The sequence below is a fragment of the Chamaea fasciata genome, unplaced genomic scaffold (assembly GCF_029207755.1).
Source record: "Chamaea fasciata isolate MVZ Bird 193981 ecotype frontalis unplaced genomic scaffold, bChaFas1.0.hap1 SCAF_3, whole genome shotgun sequence".
NCBI classification, from domain to species: domain Eukaryota; kingdom Metazoa; phylum Chordata; class Aves; order Passeriformes; family Sylviidae; genus Chamaea; species Chamaea fasciata.
In genome coordinates, this window is record NW_027094088.1 from 23,994,032 (window position 1) to 24,013,151 (window position 19,120).

The 19,120-nt window shown below is 42.6% G+C and overlaps 1 protein-coding gene across 1 annotated transcript in view; it reads left to right on the forward strand.

Annotated features, from left to right (window-relative positions):
- The first annotated feature begins 1,304 nt into the window (after window positions 1-1,304).
- The window catches only part of EML4 (EMAP like 4), a 147,969-nt gene continuing 130,153 nt past the window's right edge, over window positions 1,305-19,120 (forward strand). The window contains exon 1 of the mRNA XM_066178374.1: window positions 1,305-1,640. Within this exon, the coding sequence (XP_066034471.1) occupies window positions 1,616-1,640 (25 nt within the window). The 5' untranslated portion in view covers window positions 1,305-1,615. The remainder of the gene's footprint in view (window positions 1,641-19,120) is intronic.

Consider the following 19,120-nt stretch of genomic DNA (forward strand, 5'->3'; position numbering starts at 1 on the left):
AAAGACCATGAAAGTAGCCTATATAGAGCCACTCTACAGCATCTTCCAAGTGCAGGTAGGGAACCCTGACGCCTGGTAATAAGACCAGACCTTAGAGGCTAACGGTGGCTCATTTATAGCAGATCGGTTACAGGGCATCTTTCTTGACAAGACTACAGGATACATGATGGTGGATTATTAATGTAGCTGGCAGGCAGCTGCACTCAAATTCATTGCTGTGGCAGCTGTTCAGTAAAATTTGCTGGAAAATCCAGTGGAGATTAGGTTTTGATGAAAAATTTCAAGGCGCTTTTCTCTAATGTGAGCCAGCAGAAACCTCCTGGGTTTATTGAATATTGCAGATCAGCAAGATAACGATGCTTTTGCCTAAGCGGATGGAAGGTGCTGGGAAACGTGGGCTCTCCCAGCAGGTCTGTGCTGCACTCCAGCTCCGCGTTCTTCCCAGTCCTGTTCAACAACATCCACAGCCTGTCATTAGAGGGCCCAGCTGCAAATGCCGGGACCGTGCTCGTGAGGCAATTACCCACGCCTCTGTGTAACTGCGGCACTCGCCTAGAGTGCATTACAGGGAAACACTTAGAGCAAAACAGGATGTTGCGATGGGTACGAAGCTTTTCCTGACCAAGGAGAAAGTGCGTCATGAAACTTGATGATGGTGCTTAACATACGAAATCGCCTTGGCTGGGCGATTAGATAGTATGCAGCATGGCTGTCTTGAATTCCGGGTCCTACTTTCTCTTTTCCCCCGACATCAAGCACACGGCTGGAAGTTACAGGAGATGGTCAGGAACCCGGCTGGCTTGGGAGCGGCGGGAGTGACTGCTAATGCCCAGCTGTAAGAAATGCGAGGGTACAGAACTGACAGTTCCTCTGCCCTAACATCAGTGAGGACACACTTCCCCGAACTAGTATGAACCAACATTCACCTAAGATGTGTTTCGATTGCTGGGGTGATTACGTTAAGTCTCCCAATCAACCCACCCAGAGCCCCCCCGACAGTACAAGCTTTTGACGGTGAACCGAGGTGTCGCTCCCGGCCGACCCACGCCGGAGAAGGCGCGCTGGCCCCGGCGCTGCCGCTGCCCGGCCGAGCCCCGCAGCCCGTCCCGTCCCCTCCGCGCTCGGTGCAGCGGGCTTAGCTCTGGAGGAGCCGCGGCCCCAGGCGCTGGGCGCTGCCCGCCCGCCGGCGGGAGCTGCGGGGCCGGCCCGCCCGCAGGGGAAGCGGCAGCTGCCAGGGCGGGCGGAGTCGGAAGCACGACAGCACGGGGCGCTGGGGCGGCGCTGGTGGCGGGGGCGGGAGCAGCTCGGCACTCGCCGCCGTGCAGGGGTCGCGGCGCAGGGACGGAGCCGGGCAGCGCCGGCCCCGCAGCAGCACGAGCAGCAGCAGCGGCAGGAGGAGGAGGAGCCGCCGGAGCCGCCTCCCGCCGCCGAGCGCGGGGAGCCGCCGGAGCCGCTGCCCCGGGAGCCGCCGGAGTCGCTGCCCCGAGCGGCTTGCGAGCGCCGGGCTGCGGCGCCGCCGCTGCCTGCCGCCGCTCCGTGGGTGAATGAACCTGTCCCGGCCGACTACCACGGCGGCTTCGCCTCGGGCTGCGGCACCAGCCTCCCCCCGCACAAGATGGACGGTTTCGCCGGGAGTTTGGGTGAGTGGCGGCAGGACGGGACGGGACGAGGTGCGGGCAGCCCGCCGTGCGACGGGGCCCGCGGCGCGCACCTGCGGCCGGCGGGGATGCCGGAGCCGCGGGCTGGAACTGCCCGGGGCCGGCCCGGCCGGTGCGTGCGAACACCGCCCGCAGCGGGAGGGGAGGGGATGCCAGCGCGAAATCTGGTCAGCTTCAAACCATCTGTTGCGAGAGCTCCGGCTGCACTTGCCTTCTTTGTTCTTTTCCCTCGCCGTGGGTTTGCGCTTTCCCAGAGCTAGTTGCTTGGCTTTGGGCTGATGGTTTGGCTTAGCCTGTTTGTTGTTTGGTTTTTTTGTTTGTTTGTTTTTAATGTTATTTTCTTGTTTGTCTCTCCCTTTTGCTCCGGGGCGGGAGGGACGCCGTCGGTCCGGGCGCGGCGGGCCCGGTGTCGCACGGAGAGCCGCGGGCAGCTCTGCCCTATCCCGGCTCAGAGCGGCTCCAGGGGGAGCGCAGCACCCCGGGAAACTTGGGGGCGCTGGTGGCATCTGCGGGAATGGTAACGGGACAGTCGGCGCCTTCCCGCTGTCTCAGAATCCGTCCGTGCGCCCGAGGAACCCTCCTGGCTGCCTGGGCGGCAGGTTCCTCTGCCGGAGCCGTGGTATGATCGAAAATATTTACTGTTTGTTTTTGTTGCCAGAAAACTGATAGACTACGCTGCCTTCGGTTTTATGAAGGCTGCGGGAAATTGTCGCAAGTTTCTTGAAGCAGAAATACTCCACCAGCCCAGCTTTTGACTTGTTTGCGGGACAGATTGCGTGTGCTACCAGGTTGTGCTGATTACAAGTGTGAACTGAACGTGTATCCAAATGTTAGAGTTGTAAACCGTGTAAGTTTCCATTTCTGTAAATTATAAGACCATTGGCTTTGCAGTGCTGCCTACCTGCTGCTTTCACCGTATTCAGTGGTGGTGCGTCTATTGCAGGCATTTTGTGCTCAAACTCACTTCATCTTTTGTAGAATTAATAAATCTTATTAATCTTAATAAGATTAATTTATTTTTACGTCACTCCTGTAAAGTCTGTAGTAACAGTGGATAGTTCTCAATTTTCTGGAAAAATTGACTCATTTAAATACTTCTGAGTGTGATCCTAACCTTTCAGGTTTTTGAAATGTCAACTCCAGCATTTTGGGCATCTCTCCAAACCAAACTGGTGCACCATAATTAACAGTATGCTTTGGTAGTTTGGTTCTTTGCCAGGTATACTGTCCTTGCTCAAGTAACTGCCATGGCCATTTCAGATCTGGCGATCCGAAAGCGACACATGGAGGAATTGTACGGGTTCTGTTCCCAGTTTTCTGAGGGAAGATTGCGCCTGTGGGTGACATATGCAAATGTGCCATGGTTAATATTTATGAACCTCTTAACCCAGCAGAAGAACTGATCACCATATCAAAGCACACCGATATTGCTTTTAACTCCTGCAGTATTGGTCCCGTGAGGTCGATATTTAGAAACAGCTCGTTTTTGTTGGAAGTAGAAAAAACTCAATTATGAAAGCTTTGCTTTCTTGCGTGGAGGTTCTCAGGGAGCAGTGACATGGGATCCTCGGGTGGCCCAGCACCTTGTGCTGGAGCCATGATAGCCTCATTGGGGCATCCCATGTGTCTTATTAAGGGGGAGCTCCATCTGGACCTTTAATTTGTTTCACTGTTTATTCAGGAAGGCACTGTGATTCTGTGTGAATTTAATGAAGATTAAGCTCAGCTCAGCCTTTTAAAATGTGTATTATGATATTCACTGCTAGTTGGCTTTGATTTTGCTTTTGTGGCAAGCACTGATGTGCAGAGGTTTTCTGGACTTTGGCTGAAAGGAGGGCATTCCCAGAATCTTTTGCTTTGAAGTATGAAACTTTATGTGACTTTTGTTTTCAGGTTTGAATCATGCTGCTTAGACCTCTTCTGTATTTATAATCACTTGTTGGCTGTTCTAGCTGCTAATGAGCACATAGTGTTCGCAAAGATGTGTGAATTGTTCTGAGACCTTTTTTTTTAAAAAGTCTCTAATTAAAATCTAATGGCTTGAATTTAATTAGCTGTCTGCTAAATGTCTTTTAGGAAGGCCATAAATTAATGTAATTTAGTATGAAATGTAAAAAATAATTAAAATTATTGTTGGCAAAACTGTGCTGTCTATGTATGTGCATGCTCAACCAGTCAAGCAAGCTTATGAGAGAGCAAGTTGTCCTTTTAATGCCTCTTGTCATTATCTTGAAGGCAAAATGTTATTACAGATTGTGCCCTCTAGCACAGGCAGAAATACCTTCTTGCGTGGCTCTTGCAGTTGAAAATACTTTACGCAGCTGTTTTCTTTTGGCCGCCACATTGAAATTTTTATGAGAATAAACAGATGAAAGAAACCATTTTATATGTAATTTAGAAAATTGTTTTGGTTATTGGCTTAGTAAGTGCTTATGTAGCACTCTACTTACGAATATACAATTTTTGTATACAGTAAAAGAAATCTATATGTTGAGTTAACTTGCACAGCTGACATAGGTATTGATTATTTTTATAAAGCACGGAGTTAATTCCAATTTGCTGTGACTTCAGTACCTTTAGAGTATCACAGTGATAATCGAATCCCATTTATTGTCTCAAGCGGGACAGTTGTATCTCACATTTGGCGTTGCCAACATGACGGTTTGTCAGAGGGCTCAGCGGATTCTGGCCATCTGCTTTTTCAGATGCATCCCTCGAAGTCAAAGAATGTGCTTCTGAATGGGAACAAGAAGTCTGTGAACTTGGACTGGGCGCCTGGCCTCTTGCCTTGTGCCCTGGCTGAGACAGGAGCACAGCATGGGCGTCTGGCTCTGGTGCTGCCAAGCTCCCCTGCCTCTCAGGGTCCTCATCGAAACAGATATGCTTCAGGGCAGAGGAAGCACTGCTGATTTTGCCAAAGGAGTCAAGCAGGGAGTTCTAGCAAAAGGGGAAAAAAACCCAAAAAGGCAAATAAAATAGCCCATGTGGGAAATAGTGCAGCTAAGGCTGTCAATAAGTGTTGTCCTGCTTCATCCTTTGCCCCTGTTTGTTCTGCGTTGCTGCCCTGTGTCTATTCCACACTCACGCTGGTGCCTGTGAGCCCTGGGTGAGCTGGTTGAGACATGCCCATCAGAGGGCTGCAGGATTGCAGAAGACTGACAGTTTTGCCAATAATGATTTTTATTTTTAGGTATCATCAGGGATTATATTACTTTACTGCCTTGCTGCTTTGCCCGTGCTGTGTTTCGTGGGTTTCTGCCTAAATTGGCTTGTTGGGGAGTAGGAGAAACATGTCAGGTGGTGGGAGGGAAGCAGTGGGAGCCTTCAGCTGAGGGTAGGTGGGACCAGGTGGCGCTGTCAGCTCTGAGAGTGACTTTGCTGGGTCGTGTCTAAGGTGTGAGGTCTGCTAGATTTAGTCTGAGGAAGAGCCAGCTGTGACAGGCTGCCAGGGGCTGGTGAGGAGTGAGTGCTCTTGGCTGGACAGTTTTCCATTGCTTTTAGCAGCTGCATTGTTTTCCCTTCTGAGGAAGCTTCTGCTAATTGAACTCTGTAACAATAACTCGTGGTAAACAAAGATATGGAAACATTCATCAGATTATATTTAAAAAATCACTACAGCCTTTTCCAAGTTTGTCACCAGTGTGTGATAACAATGTGGAAGAGAGCATTTCAAAAGAACTCTCTCCATTACTGGAGTCTGTGGCAGAGTAGTACCTCATAAAAAAAAGGAGAAGTCTCACCTTCTGATTTCAAACCATAGTTTCTGTGCAGGGTGCCCTGAAGGTTAGAAGGAGTCTTTCTGAAGGATTCTCTATGTTTGAAAACATTTTCACAGAGAAATTAAAATCACTCTTTTCTTGAAGTCTCAGGCAAGCAGAATAATTTAGGATTTTTTTTTTTTAAAGATTCTTTGAGCCTGTGCATTTTGTTTTCAGAGAAATACAAAGTAAAGGAGAGCTAAATTACTAAGTGGAGACCAGTGCTTTGCTCTGCTGTTGTTACTGGATGAAGAACTGGAGACATAACAAAAAATATTCTTTTTTATCATTTTGTGTAGTATCTACGTTTTGTTCTGTCGCTGTGTGTGTATTACTACTAACTGCAGTTTATATATAAGCTAACCACTTACTGGAGGGCTGACACGGAGCTAAGTTCATATCTTTTTGCCCCATTTCTTTTCCTGGGCATTGTGCAGAAGCTGTCTGTGTTGGGTTGATTCTGAGGCAGTGTTATGAGTATGTGCTGCTCCTCAGCCCTGGAGGAACCAGCAGTGTCTGTCAAAGCTGTGCCTTTGCTAAAACCCAGTAAGGCTTCTCCAAAGCCCCCACTCTGGGGGGGCAGAGCTGCTACTGGGCTCAGGCAGAGAGGATCTTGTGGTCGCTGGTGCAGTGAGCCTGGAAAGCGTGTGTGCATGATGATTCATCTCTGGCCGGGCTCACTACCGAGAAAAATGAGTGTGTGGGGTATTTGTCATTTATTTGGGCTAGAAAATTAAGTTTTATCGTTGCCCGTCTAGACTGCAGAAGTGGCCGTGGTGCTGCAATGCAATTGCTCATGGCAACAGCGAGCTCAGCCTAATTCACAGGGCTCTGCTCGTGGGATTGCTGTGTGCTATTGTCACTTTGCTGGTCTTCTTAAAAATAAAGACTTTGGCAGGACATCATTCTCCCCTGCCTGAGAAGGATGGCCTTGGCTGGTGCCAGGGGAGATTAAACTCCAGCAGCAAGGAGGGAACAGGCTGTTTGCTTTAGAAACTCGGTGGCGGTGGCTCACCTTTTGCTAAAGAGGTCTTTAGTTCATGTGCAGTGGGGAGGAACCCTTTGCTCTCTAGCCAGCTGAGAAGCAAAGGATTTTGTGTTTAAAAAAACAATCCTGTCTTTGCGCAGGGTAATTGGCAATATTTGCTCTCTTTGTGAGTAGAATCTCAAACACGGGAGCCTGTTAGAAGAACTCCTCGTAGAATTTCTCTCTCCTTTAGAAAGGTTTTTAATGCTTGAGATGCTTAGAATAATTTCTAGCTTTACAGTGTGTTTTTCCTACTCTTTAACTGAATGCTTTTGGTATGGCAGTAGAGTTATCTGACAGGATTGTCTCTTGTCTGAAAAACCTGCTCTGAAAGGATTTTTTCCTTCTGTGCTTTATATCATGAAATATGTAAGAGGGGGAAAAATGGTCAAGAACAGTGTTCTTAGAAGTTCTTTGAAGTAACGTTTTGTAAGCAGCATTATTATTATTATTAATTGTGTTGTTAGTACAGGGTGATCTTCATGTCACTCCTTGCTCTTCAGAGCTGCTTCCCGTCTTGGTATGGTTTGTATCAATTACTGAGGTTTATTTTTCCCTTCTCTCTCTAGGTCCTTGCTAAACCTAATCCTTAATGAATGCAATCGTAAGGCCAAGAATGCAAGAATGTTGTTCCTGTTTTACCCACACGTAATGGGAAGGGTGTTAGAGGATAATTAATTTTATAGCTCACGGCATGTATGATGACAGTGCAAGTCTTTCTGGTGTTGAGCATTTCTACTAGGGACATTGTTCTGTTTAGGAGGTGAAAATCACCTGATAAAGAACTTTTTGTAAGCTTCACTTATTTCCTTTCTAAGAAATCTTTCTGCAGTTACAAGCTCAGGTGGAACCACTGCTCACCTCAATTTTTCTCTCTGTAAACAAGTGTAAACCTGGAGTTTAAAGAGGAATTACTTGTGTCTTTTTTTTTTTTTTTTCACTGTTTGTTTAAATTGATGCAGAATCCTAGTTTTCTGGACTTTTCTTTAATTGAATGCTGAAGGATGGACAACTGGACACCACATGGTGATGTGTTATTTTTTTCTGAGAGTTTGAGTGCTCTTTAGGAAATACATGTGGGCATTCAGATTGCAAAAGCTTGTGTCCATAGAGCAGCTTGGACTCTGAACTGGTCATTCAGTTTATAAAAGTGGATGGGTGGTGTTGGTGGAAGGGTGGGATGTGGAGAGCAGCACCATCATCATTAAAAATCTGAGTTGGTTGCTAAATCTTGGAACATGCAAAAAGTTTTTTCTCTTCTCATTTTGCCTCCCTGCTCCCTTTCTTATTTTTGTTTAGCTTTTTTTTTGCTCCATCATGCAAATATTCATGCTACAATATTCTTACGCTTTCTGCCCTAAGTCTTCTTACTGGTTTGAATGAGCTAGGGGTTTTTTAATTAGTTTTTTGCTTGTTTTGCCTCTCAGTCGGTTGCCTCTTTTGCTTATCCTCAATAGTTTCAACCTAACTTGTTTACTAAATATAGCTGTGTCTTGTTGTTTAACTGCTGGTTTCTTGATCCCTCTCCTGACTCTTTAATGGCTGCACTGCTCTGCTTTGCCTGACAGTGCTGTTGATAGGGAAGGACAGCTACCTTTTACCAACTGCTTGGAGAACCCAGTTTCTTTCTTTGATTGGTGGTGTTCGCTGCCTCTCTGCCCCATCTAGTGATGTTGATTGCATGCTCTTGTAGCTTCTTCAGCAAGATATTTTTGAGTGCAAATCTGTCTTATTGTAGAAGTAGGTTTACTTTTTGTATTTAATACCTCTTCTTTGTGGAGCTCCTTGTACTTGAGTGACTCTTTTGCATAACAGAAATGCAGTTTGAGGGACAAGAGCGGGAACAACAGCTATACACTGCAAATGGATAAGATATTTTGTGGATGCGATCTATTTTGTGTAATTACATGGAATTTCCAATGTGTTAAATTGAAGAAAAATACTCACTATTGTCTGTCACCTGGTTCTCTTGTTTTGCTGAAGCTGTAAATGCAGTGTTCCAGCCTGGAGCTGGTTCCCATTTCTCTGGCCAGTTTTGAGCTTAAAAAATACAGCAGGGGGAGGCTGAAACCAGACTGGTTTATGTTTGATTGTATTTTGGATTTGTGTAAACAGTCTTAATGCATCAAGCTAAATTGGCAGGCTTTCATAATCCTCTGGGAAAATTGGGAGTTTGAAACCCAGCGGATAAATGAAAAAAAAATGGTTCTAAGCCCCCAGATTTGGCTCCCTAAAGGGATGCTGTAAATTAGTTGGATCTAGAAATGTGATTTAGTTAAAGTAAATGAAAATGTGTTTTCATGCGAACCTTATAATTTTAAAGACGAAAGAGTTGGATTTCTTCATTCTGAGTTGAGACACAAAAGCGAGAAAATGGCTGTTGACATGAAATTTGTATTTGCTGTCCAAACAAAGAGGTAATGATTTCACCACTTTTTATGGTTTTTAATGAAATTATGACATAAGAGTACTAGAAATTGTTTTAAAATGCTTGAATTCATCCAGTGGCTGAGGTAAGCAAGCCTGCACATGCATAACTAATTTAACAATCCCAAATATACATAGGATGAATAGTAGAATTATTAGTTTCCCTACATTTTACTATGTGTTACTTTTTTCTCTTTTGAGAACAAAGGAAGAATGTTGCTTTTGCTTCAGGGTTCTGGCAAGCTTTGTGCCCATCACTGTAGAAAAGAACAGCAGCATGGTGGGCTCGAGTTTGTTTCTGTCCCCCTTGTTCTTGGTCACAAGCAGACCATGCCATGTCCTTAAGACGTTTCCTGCTGTGTGTGCATTATATGGATCTTTCCTTCATTAGAACTCAAGATTTGCATTGGCAAGATGGCAGAGTAGAGTCCAGTCTCACAGGTTCAGTTTTTGAGGAAGGATGTCACCTCCCCAGGCTAATATTTTTTTTTTTTTTAAGTCTTTATTATATATATCTTCCAGTACTTCTGGCTTCTATAACTACTAGGTAAACTTTGGAGTGGCGTTGAATTGTAGATATAATTGTAGATATTGTCGACATCATCCTTTAGGTAGGGCACAACTGACCAAATCTCTTTCTAGGAGCATAGATATTGGAGACCTGGCCACATGGAATGGAAGGAAAAGCACTGCTGTTAAAGATTTTCATGCACATCTCTGATTTGGTGTAGATGTGGTGAAATCACTCTTTGAGTAGGAGCAATTCCGAGGTGACTGCTACACACATCCATGTGAGGTTCTCTGTGAGCAGAGTCCGCTTCAGATACATGAACCTGCATTGCAGCTGGTACAGTTTGGAAGGTGTTTGGATGCACTTTGATTGAATGGAATTTCAGAAGAGCATCTCTAAAAATGCCTTTCGGTAGTTCCAAAGAGAGGTGTGTGGAAAGGAGGAGCCTCCAGAGGTAACAACTATAAATTAAACTCTTTCAGCTGTGAGATTCAGGGACATGGCAATGCTCGTGTCTGTGTAGTATCACTTAGCTTCTTTAAACAAGAGCTCTAAGAAGAAGGTAATTACAACTTTGTTTAACTATGAAATTCTGCGTTGAGCTGCTATCCTCTCCTCTCCCAGCGTGTGCTGTGCAAATGCCATCAGAGAGACCTGGCAGGAAATAAGTGGTTTGCGTGGCTGTGGTGCTTGCTTTCTGAATTCTAAACATGCCAATTAAAATCATGAGGCAAGAGGAACAATAACAGGCAGTACAAACTCTGTTCTGTTTTTTTTTTTTTTAATATAATTTTAATTTTTTTTTAAAATATTCTTTCATGGGATAAGCATGAAGCAGCATTGAGTCCATCCGCACATCTATTTTCTAAGCATTTAATGATAGCATTTTTCCATGGAAATTACATGGCATGTTTAAGAAAGAGGACATGTTGGCAGTGCTGTTCTCCAGATCTGAATTTTTTTTTCTGTATTTTCTATAATCTGTAGCTGTAGTATTTTCTGAAAGATGCTTGGAGGGATGAACTGTTGGTTATAAACAAAGAGTTGAGTGATTTGAGATATTTTCAAAGGAGCTTTAAAAATAGAAGTTGCTTCTCTGCCTCTTAAGCATAGGCAAAAGTGGATCTTAGGCATAGTTGTAGAAAACAGTAAACAATTCAGATTCTGGTTCTTGTAAAACTCTTTTTTTTTTTTTTTTTTTTTTTTTTTTTTTTTTTTTGGTCCCCTGAACACTTCATTGGGATAATTGGTGGTTCATTAGAAGTGATATTTCAGTATGGCACTATTCCTGTGCTGTTTGCTAGAACAACTAATCTGAATTGTTGGTACAAACTCTAAATAGGAAGAGACAGCTGCTGGCCCCCAAGTGCTGTAGAGCTTTGGGTGGTGCATTTCCAAAGTCTATCCAGCATATTGGGCAGTAATAGTGTTACAAACTGATACTCATTTTTATGATTCAATCGGAAAATTGTCAAAATGTGGAGGTAATTTCTGTGTGAGATTAACATCACGCCTCAAGCTTCTGTGTGGTAGCTGGTGTAGGTGCAAAGAAAACAGGTAGAAGCTGGCAGTCTTCAAGTTTGTAAACTCTGAAGTTTAGAACCACCGCAGACAAGAACTGAAAAACAATCCCACTTCATTCATGACATGGACTTCCATTTTTAATTTTTAGATGCCAAACCTTTAGATGTTAATAGTTGTTAGTTATTTAAACTTTGCAGGGATTCAAGCTGTGAGCATCAGGTTGGTGGATGTTACCAGTCTTTGATCTTAGTATACTGCAGAATGGTTTTTTATGGTTTTAATGTCATGGTGTACATTAGCAAATGGAGGAAATATTTGTTTGGACGAATCTTATGTTGCTTTTTCATTGGGATAATTTGTCAGTGTGTTGGTGTGGTATCGTGTGGGACTCTAATCTGTCATCCTGCTTACTGAGGTGGAGATAGGTGACCAGTTTTTCTTTATATCAAGTCATCTGAGTTTTGGAAAGATTTTTGATCATTCATTTTGTGTGGGTATGCCAGACTTGTGGCTCTGCTACAGGAATGTTTGTATGTGTGTATAGTACTCTACTTGTAGAAAAATATGAGGTTGGGAGAGCATTTAATTTGACTTTTAGTAGTCAAATGTTGAAGTCATCATCCACCTCAGACAAAGAGTGTAAGATGTTTACTACTGGATTATGGTATTTGGAGCATTATTAGAGTCGAGATTTTACCTTGTTTCCCTCTCTGCCTATCAGTTCAGTTATTGCCTAGCTAAATAATACAGGTTTGTGTGTAGAGATTCTTGCTAACATGCTTTTAATTATCTGCATTTACTTAATTATTATTTGCAGTAGAAATTTCAATTTCCTGCTCCTATAGCTGCAGCAGCTTTACCAGCAAAAGGACTCTAACTTGGCTGCTTGTTTCTGTGAGTGAATGGCAACATTTGGTGTTTGTTTTCTATAGATCACAAAAGGATGGTTTTTTTTCCAAAGCTATAGATAAAATGACAGGGAATTGCAGGGAAGTGAAAGAGAATTGACAAGAAAGCTTGCATAGAGTATTTGCAGTCCAAATTGTATTTGTCAGTTTGTGCAGATATGTTTGATAAGATCACTTACATCTGCCTTTCAGCCTTTAACTGAAGTTAATTTAAACAGATAAAATTTTAATAGTCCTTATTTTAGTTTCCAGAACTAACTTGGAAATTTCCAGGCTCTGGTGTCTGCATATGTATATATATTTAGTAACACACCCACTGACATCCCCCTACCCTCTCCCCCAGTTTTCTTTAAAGTATTCAAAGTCTGGCCACCCTTTCATTGAAGGAACTTTTTCCAGTATCAAATCCAAACCTGTCCTGATGTAATTTCCTGTATTGTATCCTTTGTTTCCTGGGAGACTCACCCCCACCTTATCTATAACATATCTCTAATGTAGTACAGCCCTATGTGGACTTACTTTTTGTAAGTGTGATTAATGCATCATTTGGTTTCCTGACAGTATAACTTGATTATCTTAGGCCTTGCAGTATGTATTTTGGTTTTGAAAACCTTCAAGCTAACTTTGAAGTAGCTTTTTTTTTTTTTTTTTTTTTTGGTCTTTGCTATGTTGCTATTTATGGAGTCTTTTGAATGCAGCGTATGGGTTAAAACTCAAAATAGCTTCAAAGTTAAACTAATTAGCAGGCAGAAGAAGATAGAAATCTTTACTAGAAAGAAGTGACTTGCCTAAAATGAGTGAGAAGCTCCACTTTGGTGAACAGCTCTTCTGTACTATCATATGATCGTTGGATATGCATTTTTAGAAGAAAAAATGGGTAGGGTTGATATCATCTAAGAGTTGCCTGTTGACTCTTAAATCCACTTTTCTTCGTCAGCTTAATTACTCCGGGATGTTACCAACCCGTGAGTTGAAGTACTGGCTTAACAGCCTTGGCTACTGGCTCCTGCCTTTGATCTGCATCTTTATTTGTTGAGAAACAGGGGTGCAGAAACAGCCATTTCATTGTGATTTTCATTTACCTCATCAGCTTTAATGTACGTGCTGCCATCCCCCCTTCTCTGTCATGCACAGTTTGTGTTGTGCCCTGCGTTCTCCTCCAGGCTCCACAAAGAGCAGCTGCTTGGTGGCCTTGGGCCGTGCGCTGCCCATGGGCACTCTCACAGTGGGGAGCAGAGCCAGGTCCCCACTGGGATTTGGGGTAACCCCTCTGGGACAGGACCCTTGAGATGGAAACCATCTCTGCTTCTCTTTGCTGCTTCCCCTGTAGATGCCCCTCAGTGATGCATAGGGAAGCTGGGTGGTGTGGCAGCAGAGACTTCCATGTGGTTGGACAAAATAGGAGTAATGCTAATAATTACTTATCACATATAGTTTAGACTTTCTGTGAACAAGCACTTTTGTAGCAGGGAAGGGAAAGGAAAATGTCGGCCCCTGGAAGGAAGGCCTCTAGTTGGAGACTGCAGGAGTCACCCTGGTGAACTCTCTTGGGGGGTTTCATGGGGATGCTGACAATCTTGCTGACAAGCAAGCTCTGCAGCTGCTGGAGGGATGCTCTGCAGAGCAAATTGTGTTTCTTCTTGTTGTGTTAGACTGCTGTGACATGGGCTCCTCACTATGAATACCTAGATTGTCCAATACTATGTAACTTTGTAGAACCACCCATCCCCTCTCCAGTACCTCTGTGGGTGCCTTGTTGTGATTGGAGTTTTTTTAAAACTTTTATTCCATGTGGGATATTACTTTCTGTTTTTCACTGAATGCCATTTAACTTCAAGCTTTTGCTGGAAAGCTCTTGAAGTGGTTTGTGACATGCTTGCCATGTTCCCCATGGTTGTCATGGGCTACTTATTGTCATGTCACCCTCTTTCTAATGTGTGCTCTCCTCAGACACTGACTTCTAGTGGTTTCAGCGTTGTAGAAACAATTTTCAGTCTCTTGGAAACAGGTGTTAGAATAGGTTTTAATCATTTACCTCTTGTGGTACGTGAACCATTTGTACTCTCAAAATGGAAGACTCAATCACATTGATGCTCTGATAACTTGATGTCTTTCTGGGCCACTTCCAGGGATCTTGGAGCAGGAGAGTGCTGCTGCTGTGGCACTATACTGACTGTTCAATCCAACAAGGTTCTGCTCCTCAGTTCTCTTCTAACAAGAACCATCCTTTTTATTTAATAAGATAATGGCTGCCATATGGTTTTCTACATTACCCTCTTCTTCTAATTTTTCATGCATGCTTATGTACTAAAAGCTACGAGGGACCATCTTCCGTGCTAGTAAAACCCTGAAAGTAGGTAAGTTTCTGCTTGTTTGGAATCTTGTTGGAGCTACACTTTTTTAACATATAGCAAATAATCATAAAGGCATTTATATTAGTTTCTTATACTCTGAGGTACATTCCACTTATTTGTTAATCATTATTGGTTTGATTGTTTTGTTTGACGTAACTCATTTTTCCAAGGACTTTTATTGCAGCAATTACACATGTCCAACATGAAACTTAGAAGGAAGTGCAACATCAGATCACTGGAGATTCTCTGCTGCTTTTATGGCTAATTTTTATATTTTGTGGTGTTAAAGTTAATGATTTCTCACTGTTTCACATGTGTAGTGTATTGTATCTGCTTTATTACTGAGAGTATTTTTTGAACATGCGTCAATGTAATAAGTAGGAAACTTATCTTTGGTTTTGTAATTGAACACACAGTTGTATTTACGTGCTTTCTAGTACTACCTCTTTTATTGATGTAGCACAAATGACTTGTAGCAGTCATACAGAGTAGTTATAATTACCAAGAGGTACTGCAGCTCTTCTGTTACATATTGTGATCTTTTTATTGTGTGGTGTTCTGCTCTCATTTTGCATTTCACTTTTCCGCTCCCTTTTGAGTAAGCTGCGTATCGAGCACTTCATCTACTTTCTACCTACCATAAAACTCCCTCAGTTTTAGTTTTGAGGCTGTAATTTGTAGTCCTTTAGTAGGTCAGTGTTCCTGTTTGTATAAAAACATTTCTGAAAGTGTCACCAAGGGCAAACGAGATGGAGTCCAGCTCTGGTGGTGTTTTCACTGCATTCCCTGCTTGGAGGATGGACTGCTGCCTTGGGCAGTGTGATTTGGTCTCTGTGTGTGTAAGCTCATCAGCCTGGTACCTTGCTGTGCTGGGGGAAGAGCTGGACCCATCCCATGGCTCAAACCATGTGGTGCATGAAGCTGTGTTGGAGGACTGCAGGGGGGCTGGTGAGAGGCAGCTCTGGCAATTAGTGTGACTCCTGAGTGTGGCTATTCTGTCTTGGGAAGCAAAGAATTTTTTACTTACTTTGCTTTAGCCTGCTTTTATTACCCTTCTTCAGGTGAATACTGAGTACTGGCTGTATTTGAGGCGAATAGGGTGAGGAAAACAAAAGGTGACCGCTTGAAGCCCAAATGATTGCTGGTATAAAATGTTTAGGATTGGCTGTGTGCCCATCAATGTCATAATGAGTGTGTTTCTGCAGAAAATCAGCTAATTCCTGATCCAAATTGCCAGGCTAGATGGTTTATCACATGGTAGCTGCTTTCTTGCATGGCCAGGGTAACAGCAGTAACTCGTCTTTTAGTCGTGTTGGAGAAACCCTGGTGTCTTTCTGAGGAGTTTTGAGATGCTGAGTGTTGTAGGCTCAGCTTTGCTCTCCCCAGGGAGCCCAGGGGCAGGGGGCTGCACCAGTGCCACCTCTGCCTTTGACTTTGGTGGTCGCTGTTAGTGGCTGTGTGGGAGGTTACTGGCGGGACCAGTTTGTCACTGGATCTCTGGAGGACGGAAGATGTGCGGAAGTGAGTGGGCAGATAGTGGTCTGAAAACCTGATTTGGAAACTGTAAAGATAACACAGTGTAAAGAAATGAAAAGTGGTGCCTGGCTGGTGTGTGCTGCCCGGTACAGCCAGCCTGTGGTCTGGTTCCCCTTTGCAAAGAGGAACGTCTGTCTCTGTTGTGGAGCTCCTCTCTCCCAGCATGCTGGGTGCAGGTGGTTCACTGCACACCCCAGAGGTGAAAATACCTCCTTGAGGTGTGGCTGCAGACCAGATGCTGTGAGGAAGGAAAAGGAAAAACAATGTGGTGTGGTAGTAGAGCAGCTGGGAAGACAGTTGAATGCTGTTGAACACCCTAGTACTCTGCAAATCCCGGCAATTTTCTTCTCCCTCTGCTGCTTTTCCTCCGCTTCTTCTTGTCCTTCTCCTGCCATTCTCAAAAGGTGTGTGAAAAGACAGAATGGATTTTCCTTTTCAAAGCCTTCTGAGAAAGCCTAATGTTACACATTGACCTATGCCATTGTGTCTTCTCAAAAGTCAAATATAAACAAACATTTTTTATAAACAAACAGTTTTCTTAATCAAACCAACCCCAAACTTGAAATCAGCTAATGCTATAATTATTCCATTTAATTATCATTGTTTGCATTGCTGTCCTTATTAAGGCAGTGTTAGGCATATGTTCCAGATGAGAAAATGTGTTTAAATTTCATTTTACTGTTGCTATATGCTAAATGAAAAAATAAGCCAACCTAATTCCCTTAGAATGTATATTTTATGGAAAATGTATATTCCCTTAGAACGCAGATTTTATGGGAATATCTGAAATTAAGGACTCAATAATTTTAACTTAATACTTCATTTATAAGGCTTGATTTTGAGCTTCATATTCTAAAACTAGTGTGTTGTGGAGCAGCTAATCAAATGGAAAGGCAAATAAGTATCAAATTACAAAACTTTTCTACATTAAAAATATGACCATATGTGCCTCTGAATAATTCCAGATGGAAGGCTGCTGGTTTATAATTTGTTTTATATTTCATTTCTTCAGAATTCTTTGTGCTTTTTTTTTTTTTTTTTGTGAACATAGGTTGTGAATCTAGAGATACGTTACAAGCAGAAAAAAATAAAGAGTGCAAAATAATAGTTTATGACAGCAGAGTTTTAGGTTGGACATTCTTCACAGAGAGAGGGTTGTAAAGCATTGGAATAGGCTGCCCAGGGGAGAGGTGGAGTCACCGTCCCTGGAAGTGTTCAAAAAACAGTATGGCACTTGAGGGCATGGTTAAGTAGTGAACGTGGTGTTGGGTTGGGGGTCAGACTTGATGATCTTAAAGATCATTTCCAACCCTAATGATTCTATTTTGCTTGCTGGGTGTGTAAATCCCTTTCCCCAGCATTCTGATTGGGTGCTTGAGCTAACAGGAGCGTCAGGTTTGGATTGGTCACACAGACTTTTTCATACATTATTTTGTATTCCCTAGGTGATCCCATTTATAGTACAATTCTTTTTTAATATGTATTTTAAGAAGCATATTCAGTTGCTTATTGATGGAGTTCTCAGAGTGAATGTGAAACCTTTGAAATAAAATGGGAGAAACTTGAGAAAGCTACAAACCTCTGAAAGCATGCAAAAATGTTATAATAAAAGTGATTTTGCAACCTTGGCTCTGTTTGCTGACAGCAGTGAAGCATGGAACTCCTTTTGGAAGAAACATACTCTTGAGAGCTTGTCGGCTTATTCTGTTTCGTGGGTCCTCTTTTAAAATAGCCTTGTGTTAAAAAAAGAACCTTAGAAATAGGCATAAGCTACATTCATCTTGTCAATGGCAGTGGTTAAATATTTTGTCTCAGTAATTGCAGATGCACTTTCATGGTAAGGTGAGAAAAATGTAGTTTTAGGTTACAGTTAATGAAGTTGTAATTGTTCCTGTATGGGAGGTCACTTGGGACTCCCTCATTTCAGGAGTGGGTTGTAGTAATCCTCTTACCCTCCTGCCCTGGGCACCTTGATCATTCTTGATCCCCACGTGGAATGCCTGAATTATGTTTTTGGTCCTTATTAGTCCTTGGTTGCCTATTCTTTATGATAGAGCTCAAGTTCATTCAGGATGATAATTTCAGCTCTTACTATTTGTGTCTATAGCATTTTCCTTGCATCTTTTAATTTACTAATTTTTCGCACAGCTTTAACAGTATTTTATAAGTCACTATTGTAGGAGATAGTAACTACCTTTGTCAATAGGTTCTTTATGTTTAATTTTACTCAAAACATCACATAGGGACCATGTGCAATTTATCAATAACACAGATTATGAGCTTGGTATAAAAAGTGTCTGTTCCAAGTTGCTTTTTCATCTGTATCCTCCTTGTTTTTATTTCAAATTTTTATTATCAAATTTCAGGGGTTGAAGAAAGGCTATGCATTGTGTTTACATAATGGTAGAGGAAAGTATGGGATTTAGTTTTGCCCATGACAATCACAAAGTCAGACTATCTGGAAAACTTATTTCCATGTCTGGAAACTTTATCCTTCTTTTACTACTTCTTGGGTCTAAATATTGATTAAATTACTGATTATTGATTATTCAGGAGTCATGTGAAATACAAAATGCTTCAGAGCCTCATGGTTTTTGAGCCTTTAGAAGCTTGCCACAATGCCTTTCAATGGGCCATATAATTAAAGTGGTGTTCTTCATGTGCTTTGCTGAGGTATTAGCTGCTTGTGTCTGCAAAATGGGGGTTTTCTTTCTGTACGGGAGGCAAAGTGAGTTCTGTGGTATGTGCTTCTTACAATAAGTGGAAATGTGTATATTTTTAAAAAAAAAGTCAGATCAATTTCAATGATGTTACGAGTATTTGCAGCTTAAGAGAAATTATCTTGATTTCTCAAAAAGCATCATCTTTGTTGAAGAGTTGAATTCGAGTAGAATAGTTCCTGGAGTACAGAACCTCCTGTACGGTGCTATTTCTGAAATACTGCTAGGAAAGAGGCCAGGATTAGAAGGGGAGCAAAAATTTAGCAGTATGGAGGACTGGGATTGCTAATGCTAAGCTTTTTCTCATGCTTGTGACTGAACCATTTTTATGCAGGAGTCTTTTAAAGAGGGATATTGTGATATTTCTCCTAGGCTCAAGTACTTCTGTGGTCATCTTTATCTGTGGTTTAGACTTTTTTTGGTTCAAATTCTCTACTTTAAAGATTTTATCACTTTTCTGTGAAACCTTTGCCCTGGTCTTTCAGCATTTTAGATAAAAAACGTCCTTTAAGGCTAGAAATTCCTGATAACTGGCTTATTTCTCACACAGAGTAAGTTTAAACGTATTCACAAGCCCTTGTGTATAAAGAGGAGGGTGTTTCCTTGCAGTTGTTTTGAGAAAACAGGGGAATGAAGGAGCTTTTGCAATATCAGGCTTGTTTGCTCAGTTGCTGTTATAACAACCCCCTCAGGACTG